This window comes from Photinus pyralis, unplaced genomic scaffold, assembly GCF_008802855.1.
Source record: "Photinus pyralis isolate 1611_PpyrPB1 unplaced genomic scaffold, Ppyr1.3 Ppyr1.4_LG4, whole genome shotgun sequence".
NCBI classification, from domain to species: domain Eukaryota; kingdom Metazoa; phylum Arthropoda; class Insecta; order Coleoptera; family Lampyridae; genus Photinus; species Photinus pyralis.
Window position 1 is genome coordinate 44,570,778 of NW_022170511.1, and position 10,431 is coordinate 44,581,208.

The following is a 10,431-nucleotide window of genomic DNA, read 5'->3' on the forward strand; positions in this document are numbered from 1 at the left end:
TTATTTACATAATAAGTCATGAAAGTGGTCGTTTATATGACGCGGAGGCTTATTGAAAAGTACGAGTATCTCTTTAATGCCTCCAAGTCAGGTGGACTCACTTTCATGACGTATTATGTATAAAATTTTACCTGAAACCGCAACATGTAGATCACTTTTCCAAATTAAATTATTCATATGTGTGGAATTTTGATACCTAATCACTAGGCATGCTAAAACACTTTATTTAATTGTTTCCATAGAGATTTCAAAATAAACAAAACAATCAGTGTCATTTTTAATGCAGTTTGTAGTTTATGCTTTGTACTTTTCAACTATACAGTCTTTATAACTAGGTACAAAAGCAGGTTTCAGTGAAGAAGAGTACCCACGCGAGACGTTTTTATAATGTAGCCGAAGCTGCGGTGGCCGTAGTGCAATATTCGCTCCCCACAAAATCAAGAAAGAGGTACGAAAAGGCGTACAAACTTTTTAATGACTGGCGCAAAACTAAAGGAATAATTACTTCCACACATATTCCATTAATTGTTAGCAATTAAAAACCATTATCCTTTGTGTAGGTATATTAATATTTAAAAATATCGACATAGTCTGCATTATAATTATCCAATCGTTGAATAACTTATTCAATGAACGATCTAATTGTTATTTTGCATGTACTAAGACTGTAATGGGAGTCAGGCAAAAATATTACAGTACTAGCATAGTATTGTTATATTATGGTACTAGGCAGGTAAAGATCAACTTTCTAATGTCAAAATAGCCCTGAAATTTAGATTTTCTTGACGGTTTCAGGTAAAAAATATAAAATATTTATTTGTTCGTCTACATTAATGTTGTCGCCTTCAAAATAGTCCCCATTAGATATTTCTTCCGATCCTCGAAGCACTTCTGAAACTGGATCTTTAGGATAGCCCTTAGCTCCTTCAGCGTGGCGCTTTTAATGTCATCTGTGCTTGTAAAATGACGGCCCTTTAAGATTCCCTTTATTTTTGGAAATAGGGAAAAATTACACGGAGCCAAATGGAGCAGCCGAGCCTTTTTCGGTCTTGGCGATCCAGAATGCCTCCACTGAGACGATTGAGCCTTAGTTTCGACATCATATCCGAAAACCATGTTTCGTTACCTGTTATAACACGTTTCAGTAATTCTGCATCGTCGCTGACTTCTGAGAAACTTCCATTCGTCACTGTTTTTGTTCAAAATTCAACAATTTTGGAATAAATTTTGCTTTCATACCCAAAAAATTTCGGGGCATGAGTCAATCGATATGCTAACATCATTGCTAACTTCTCTGATTGTGATTCGGCGATCGTTTATAACCATTCATTTCACTTTTTCCACGTGTTCATCGGTTGTTGATGTGGCTTCGGCGTTTGTCATCTTCAACGTCCTCACCGTCATCTTCGAAACGCTTACACCACTCGTAAACCTTTGTTTTACTCATGGCAGACTCACCACAGGTGAGCTAATAAAAATCCGTCTAACCTTAGCGGCTGCCACACACAAAGTAAACAATGAATATAGCTGGAAATTTTACTTCAGGGACGTGTATACCAATATAATAAAAAAAAATTGACAATCGGGCTATCCAAACCTGCTAAATTTAAAATTCCCGTTATATTTTGAAAACACCTCGTATAATACCGACGTAACTTATAATTGATTGAAGTTATCAAGGGAAATTTGGGTCATGTGTTCTTAAAGATAGCCATCTCTGGCCGTTTGTATTGCATGTATTTTGTTACTGGAGAACTCATCGATATTTAGGGAGAAATTTCTACCTAAAGCCATAGGAAAACCTATAAAGGGAAGATCAATAGCCCTTACCGCTCCAGCTTACATAATTCTTGTACCATTGAAAAATGGTGTGGCCAACATTTTTCCACAGAATAACGGTATGGTCTTGTTTAACCCTTTGGTAGTGCCTCACGAGTTGTGTAAGCTTACGATTGGCACTCAAAAGCTCGTAACGAATCTGTAGATCATCTAATATAAGCTACTAATTGACTATAAAATATCAAATCTCTTCTGGCAAAAAATGTGTTTAACTTAAAACTAAACTTGAGATCTTCTAGCAGGAAGTGTACAAAACCCGATTTTGGACTAAAAGAATTTCATTAAAGAAACGGGAAGTGTGTAAGAATAAGTTTCTTTCACACGTTTTACATCCAAATTCCGTCTGCAATAAATCGAACGGACAACCTAAAAACGCATCTGACAATGGGTGAGCCAGCCAATTGACAGTTTTGCTTTCGGGTTATCAATAAATCAGAAAGACTTTCTTCCTTCTGACGGTTTTAGTAGGTAATTGTATATAATTATCAAAAAGTTAACGGATTCCTAAAGAGTGTATAATGAAGTTGCTATTGTAACGCACATTTTTAAGATGTGCAGCTTTCTCGGTTTAACAAAAAAAAAAAGAAAGGAGGCTATCGATTTCGTTACAAACAAATCGTAATTACTTCATTAATTTGGTGCTTGCGTTTATGGGTATACTTACATCGTACTTTCAAGACCAAGTGGGTAAAGTTTGAGATTAATTGAAGAACCTCCTTGTGAACGGCATCCTCGATGGTGAACCCATTGATTCTTATGATCTGATCGCCCACCTGAAAAGAAGAACGGCATGAAAAAATCTATCACGACAGTCGAAGTTACTTTCTCTGACTGTGACCCATATATAAGGGTATCGTCGAGATCTGCAATTAAAACAATTTTCTTCGAACTTGAACTGCCGCCTGCAAGGCTAAGTTGGTGTCTCGAAGGATGCGAGGTGAAAGAACTTAAGGTCAAATTGTGCTCTAAGAACAGGATGAATTAGAAACTACAGTAGTAGTAATTGCCACGACAGTTTAAAACGTTTCCGGTTTTTTGGACTTTTGTGGCGTGCACGCGAGTTCGCCGATTATTAAACGAATTGGCGTGAAGTATGCAATAATTATACTTAATTTGTCGAGACCCATTTACAAATCGGTTACATTTCAAACCATGCCGGTTGCTCTAAGGCTGTGAGAAAATGATCACTGCCAATAAAAAAAAAAGAAAATGATCAGAAGGAAAAGAGAAACGAAGCCATCATGCGTTCTTTTTAGCGCATTTTTGCAAAAAATTTTTTTTGTAAAAAGTAGCTTTTAATCTCACTTTGGCTGGCTGGCTGGCTGGCTGGCTGGCTGGTCGGCTGGCTGGCTGGCTGGCTGGCAGTAAATGCGCGCCCGTAGAAAAACGCTTGTAAAAAGACAAGGAGTGTACATGTAACTATCGGGGCCGTGTAATTAAGAACGTTAGGGATGGGGCTACAAGATTTGGAGTCGACGACATCTGGACGCCATCCCCGAGCGTATTATACTAACCTGGAGATTTTTCAGTTTTTATCTATCTTCTTCTACAGTTTTTCTCCGATTGTTTTCAAATTGGTGTCGTCGGGAAGATCTTGTCAACGCGCACAACTCCTGCGTGGCGGAATTTTGTTTTTTTTTCCTAGGGGCGAAATAAACCACCTTTTGCGCGGCGCGCTTCGAGGGGTAGTCGACTTTGGGCGCCCAAAAGTTTCTTACAGCGCGAATCGCGGTCTCTCTTTCTCGTGTCACTAATAGAAGGTCGAGCTATGTGAAGTACCCAAAAGTTGAATACGATTTTATGCCGGGATTTTAGCGAAATCTACCAAAATGTGAATTACGAATGAACGGGACGTCGGAACTGTGTATCGACAAAGGGAATGTGGTAACCCCCGACGAGATCTTACTGATGGTGGAGTCGAAACTTCAAATCCGAATTGTTGCGGGTGATCAGAAGTGGGTGTCGACGAAGGGAATATGGTAACCCCCAAAGGATTTTACTGATGGTGGAGTCAAAACTTCAAACGCGAATTGCGAGTACACGGTAAGTGAGAAAATGGTACCGACAAAGTGAACGTGGTAGCTTTCGGCAAGATCTTATTGATGGTGGAGTCAATATTGGCTAATAAAACACTGATCTGCCACACAAAAATGCGCTGAAGTCCCTTCGATCTCACACGAGGACTTTGATCATTTTTTAATTCAGTGAATGAATTGCGAATTATAACCGGCAAAAGGCTGTAGATTTCAGTATTTTTCAGTTACAGTTATATATCGTAATACAATAAATACCTTACATTTTTTGTAGACAAACCACCTCAGCTTTGGTTTTTCCATATTTAGAGCTTAAAGGTTTGGCTTTTCCGATTGAGTACACTTCAATCTCTTCTAGTTTAGCTACACCATGACTAATTCATCAACACCACCAAAGAAAATATCTAATCCCTTTGATAATTATCCTTTCTATTATGTTTCTAACTGGCCACGAATGATTTTAATCCAAACACAGGACCAAGAAACTCGCAACTCAACTGGCATGAAAAATATGGCAATAAAATGATGGTGTTACAATCGAATAACAATATTCAATAGGTAAGTCAATGGAGGCCATATTTACCACGAGATTGATCCCATTATATTAGTGATTTAGTTTGCTTTCTACCCCTCGCTCCTACAGGGGATAAAAGTGCTTTCACAAAACCACGTTGCTCGAATTCGTACCTACTTTTAATGAGAGGATGGAGCTGGATTTTTTTCAATAATTTCCTTAAATGACTTTCTTCGCCATACTAAATGTTTCATACCCTCCGCGGAGTGCATCAACCCTTAAAGAGATAGTGTTTTCGCCGAAAAAACATGAATATCTGTTCAACTATTAATTTCATCACAAATTCTGTGAACATAAAAATTGTAGAGAATATAAAACTGAATCAGAAAATAAGAAATAGTTCTGGGCTCGCTATCATTGTTAACAAAGTTCTCGCCCGCCCCCGTTATGCCGTTAAGTTAGCCCCCCAACCAACAAACGTAAACCATGTTGCAATTAAAATATTCTGAAAATTCAAAAAGTGGGGGGCCAACTATACGCCCAAATGTTTAATTTTGAATAATTAAGTACCGATCAACCAACAAACGTAAGAATGTAACTAACAAACGACCAAAAAACCATGTTGCAATTAAAATATTCTGAAAATTCTAAAAGTGGGGGGCCAACTATACGCCTAAATTTTTGATTTTGAATAATTAAGTAACGATCAACTAACAAACATAAAAATGTAACTAACAAACGACCAACAAACCATATTGCAATAAAAATATTCTGAAAATTCAAAAAGTGGGGGGCCAACTATACACCCAAATTTTTGATCTTGAATAATTAAGTAACGATCAACTAACAAACGACCAAAAAACCATGTTGCAATTAAAATATTCTGAAAATTCAAAAAGTGGGGGGCCAACTATACGCCCAAATGTTTAATTTTGAATAATTAAGTAACGATCAACTAACAAACATAAAAATGTAACTAACAAACGACCAACAAACCATATTGCAATAAAAATATTCTGAAAATTCAAAAAGTGGGGGGCCAACTATACGCCCAAATTTTTGATTTTGAATAATTAAGTAACGATCAACCAACAAACGTAAAAATGTAACTAACAAACGACCAAAAAACCATATTGCAATCAAAATATTCTGAAAATTCAAAAAGTGGGGGGCCAATTATACACCCAAATTTTGATCTTGAATAATTAAGTAACGATCAACTAACAAACGACCAACAAACCATGTTGCAATTAAAATATTCGGAAAATTCAAAAAGTGGGGGACCAACTATACGCCCAAATGTTTAATTTTGAATAATTAAGTAACGATCAACCAACAAACGTAAGAATGTAACTAACAAACGACCAAAAAACCATGTTGCAATTAAAATATTCTGAAAATTCAAAAAGTGGGGGGCCAACTATACACCCAAATTTTTGATCTTGAATAATTAAGTAACGATCAACTAACAAACGACCAACAAACCATGTTGCAATTAAAATATTCTGAAAATTCAAAAAGTGGGGGGCCAACTATACGCCCAAATGTTTAATTTTGAATAATTAAGTAACGATCAACCAACAAACGTAAGAATGTAACTAACAAACGACCAAAAAACCATGTTGCAATTAAAATATTCTGAAAATTCTAAAAGTGGGGGGCCAACTATACGCCCAAATTTTTGATTTTGAATAATTAAGTAACGATCAACCAACAAACGTAAAATGTACCTAACAAACGACCAACAAACCATATTGCAATAAAAATATTCTGAAAGTTCAAAAAGTGGGGGGCCAACTATACGCCTAAATTTTTGATTTTGAATAATTAAGTAACGATCAGCCAAAAAACGTAAAAATGTAACTAACAAACGATCAAAAAACTGTATTGCAATAAAAATATTCTCAAAATTCAAAAAGTGGGGGGCCAACTATACACCCAAATTTTTGATTTTATCGGATTGAAAAAAACAAAGGGATCAAATGTACTTAGAAATGATTGGGGATTTCAAGAATAATTTTTATTTTCAGAGAAATCAGTGGCGTACCATCAATGTCTGCCAAAATGGGCATGTGAAATTCCGTACGAACGCCACTGGTGGAAATTAAAATAGTGAGGTACGTTAAAAAATACCTCTGGATACATGTAGTACATACATGCCAAATTTCATTGAAATATCTAAAGTGGTATTACAGATATTAATAATAATAAATGATTTATTTTTGAAAACTTTACCAACCTGTTTCTCATCAGTTAGACGTTTAGGACAAAGGTTCGTATGAAGTTTTATTTTTAAAATGGACCCAAAAATCGCCCCCTTAAAGATTGACATTCAATTATGAAACACCCTGTATAGTCAACTGACTTCACTTTTGCTGCTATAGGTACCCATTACTCCTCGAAATATAAGGTGGAATCCAAACGTAATGCGATTTTTGTTTTTTAGAAAAAAAAACGCCTGGTTATTGATTGTCCTGGCATATTTCAAATATGATTTTTCTTTTGCTATCTACAGCTTTATTATTGTGGACTTTGAAAAACAATTATACATGCCATAAATAATAGACGCGCGTCTATAATTATTGTTGTTACAGTTATTAATAAAAAATTAACTGTATCAAGTGGTATACTGAATAATTGTTGAATCAAAGTCATTGTAACGGTGGTTCAAAATTTGGGTCTGGTCTTTTTTTTCGATATAATTAAAGATTGTCCTTTCTGCGTCGTTTAAGGTCTATAGCGCATTGTTTTATTAATGTATTCCAGATGTCTGAAGCCAAGATCTCGGTGATTTGGATCTTAATATTAATTATGGCTAACTGCGAATTCGGCATGAGGTCATTTCAGCATTGTGGAACGTAGCATACTTGTTGGTCGTATTTGGAAAGGAATAATTGCCCTGACTCTTGCCCGATTCGTAGGGAGGGAATTAAACACATGAATTAAAGAGTAAAGATGGCCGTCGGTGTTAATAAGAAGCCATTCTGTAGACGTTCTTTAATTAATAAGGAGTAGAGGGGATTAGTTTTAGGGAAAAATGTTACAGATTCGTGGTTGAGCACGCAGGGAGACCATGCGATCAGTTAATTTTAAAAATTTTGATTATTTCGCGGGTTGGGAACCACCAAGGCATAACCACGTAGCTTTCGTCGCTAAGTATTTTGTGCGGAATTCATCAAGAGCGAAAGTCGGTGTTTTTCGGCCATAATAGAAAACTCCAGCTTAATTGAACGCAAGTTACGACAGTTTTACAGTAGGAACAATTACTACCTAGAAGGGGATTAAGGGACTGTGTCATTTATTACACAATAAAGGGAGTTACATATTGCGTAACCAGATGACATTAAAACCTCATTGCAAAATACGCGTTTTCATCACATAAATTGAAATCGTGTACGTTCAAATTAAACGCGCTGGATCTACAAAAAAACCCTTTGTGAACAAAAGGGGATTAAACTTGATGGTTGGAATACGAAATTAGTATGCAGTTGAAAACACATTAACCGAAAGTTAAAGTGAAAAAACGCCCGGGTTAGATAACAAATTTCTCCTTTGGTACGAATAAAAGTTATGTTCACACTCATTTCTAAAGCCAGTCAATTACAACCGTTCCCGACGCTTACATGCTTGTAATTCGTAAATAGAAGGATTAACTGTTTTAAAAAACTACTCCCTAGAACTTCTGATTTCGCTGGAGGATTTTACCATAGGAAGAAGCTTCAGGACTTATTTCCTCTGTATCATTATAAGGACGCCGAGTCACAGTGGTAACCAATAAACCATTTATTTATTATGTCAAATTCGGGGTTAAATATCTATAAGAAAAATCGTCATAATTTATGATTGATGGTTAAAGTGTTTGTTAGTTGGTTAAAAAAAATTTAGATCTGCGATTTCTTAGAGATATCAACCGTTTGTTTTGCAAGTCAGTAAGTGTTGTCATTGTTTAAATACTACAATGGTGTTGTGTATTAACGTATGAATTGGTTTCTCCACTTCTTCAGAAACATTGCAAGTACTTTTATCGCTTATGAATAACCCATGAAAATTGGATTTGATAAGAAAATCCGTTTCTCGTTTAAAGTTGATTGGTTTCAAGTTCAAGGTAGACAATTTCCAAATTCATTGGTCCATCATCATTCTGCATAAAAAATCGTTCTTTCTTTGTATTAAAATTAAGGGTAATTCACGATAAATCGTGGCCACGAACTTGGTTATTTTGAAATTTACATTGGAAATAACCAATAAGAAAAATTTTGGGAAAGAAATGTAACCTGAAACCAGCTCACTTTTTAAACTTTTTCAATACATCGGAAATGGTCATTTTCTGCGAGGATCTCGGCAAAGGATTTTGGATGATCTACTTCATATCGTCGAGTTATAAGATCGATGTGTCTATAAATAACGCATGGGCCCTCATCTTTTTATTTTATTCAAGTTATTTAATTTTTTAACAATTCGGCCGTCATTATTATTTTATTTGACGAGGCACGTTTTCCGATTGTTGGACCAGTCAGTGATTGGTGGCTGTTTGTAGTCGCTAACAATGTACTCATTGTCTTTCTGTTAGTTCCATCGTCGTTTATCCATCAAGAGATAATCCATTCATCGCCAAAATCGAGTAAGAATAAATCGTCGCATAACAGAACTTTCGGCGTGGACCAACTCGTGAGATTGCGAAACAAAGAGTACGACAAAGTAACCCGTTAAGTAGCAAACGGTACACGGGTAGGTACATCTAGCATCACATTAGAAATTCCATCACACTTTCGGTCCAAAAATGGAAAGGACTCGCTTATAAAAATAAAATCGGCGATTCATTCTAATAGAATAACAGTGAAGGTGCAACGTCGTGACGAAATGTTACGGTTCTTCCGATGAAGCGAGGAACACCTGCTTTAGAAACAGAATTTGCTAACAAGAGCCCGTGTACTTACAAGATAATTAGAGATTGAGATGAAAATAACGAAAGTTGCGAACCATTTCAAGCGTTTCAAACACGAATCTTTAACTTTTTTGTAACGGTTCTCGACTTTTGCTCTCAACCGAACGCGATTTCATCCCAATTATCGTTTTCATTGTTTGGCGCTGCCAGAATGTGAACACTAATGAAATAATTAATTAATCTAAGACGTCAGTTGTCGATTAATTATCGACGTTATTGATGGTATGGTGTAACCTACCCAACAAAAAGAGGGGAGGCTCCATTATAACGTTCTGGGTAACGAATTCTTAGTCTCTTACTACCAAAACCCAGAGGATCTCCAATCTCCATTGAAAAAAGTATGTATAAACATTTACCTTTAATCCTTGCCTGTGTGCTTCTGATCCCGGGTCCACTACCGACACATAAAATCCGCTCCCGTGCTCCCTGCCACCACGAAGACTGAACCCCAAATTCGGACCATACCTCGCAGTCAGATTGGGCGGCGGTAACGTTCCAGAAGACGGTCGCACCAAACGCACCGTCCGTATACGCGGTAGCACACTCCCGACACTTCCGGACATCGTATCCGAACTGATAGTGGATCCCGTAAACTGGGACCCATAGTCCATCATCATCATCATCTCACTGAAACAATAAATTTCCCATCAAGTGACTCCTTATAAATCACACCTACGTACGAAACGAAATCATTTTCATTTGCGCAATCCGATTTCTGATAAAAAGCAAAGGCGTATTGCGTGAAATGTTTTACCCATTTCAAACAATGGCCATATAAGTTTAATTTCGTCAAGGATAATATGCGCCGGTTAAAATTTTTTAAGCGAGCACCGAGCGAAGTAGTAACATTTTTCATTTCGTTACACGTTAATGAATTTGCATAACGTTAGTTAGGACATCTTAATTGCGCCTGTTTAATTAGTATTAACAGAATTACTCGTTCGGCAAACAATGTAAGCAACTAATTGAGTTAAAGCGAGCCGCGATTTAACAATGGGTCTCGTTTTGTAATCGCTCCAAGTGGATATCTATCTGCAAATTTTGCTCAATCCTAATGATCGTTGGTGATTTGAAGGTTGAATGTACTTTCTTCGGAAGAT

The 10,431-nt window shown here is 36.6% G+C and overlaps 1 protein-coding gene across 1 annotated transcript in view; it reads right to left on the reverse strand.

The window, feature by feature from the left end:
• LOC116167657 (harmonin) overlaps positions 1-10,058 on the reverse strand; it is a 38,604-nt gene extending 28,546 nt beyond the window's left edge. The window contains exons 1-3 of the mRNA XM_031483089.1: positions 10,012-10,058; positions 9,688-9,958; positions 2,504-2,612 (exon numbers count right to left, since the gene is read on the reverse strand). Coding sequence (XP_031338949.1) covers positions 2,504-2,612; positions 9,688-9,954 — 376 coding nt within the window. The 5' untranslated portion in view covers positions 9,955-9,958; positions 10,012-10,058. The remainder of the gene's footprint in view (positions 1-2,503; positions 2,613-9,687; positions 9,959-10,011) is intronic.
• Between the last annotated feature and the right edge of the window lie 373 nt (positions 10,059-10,431).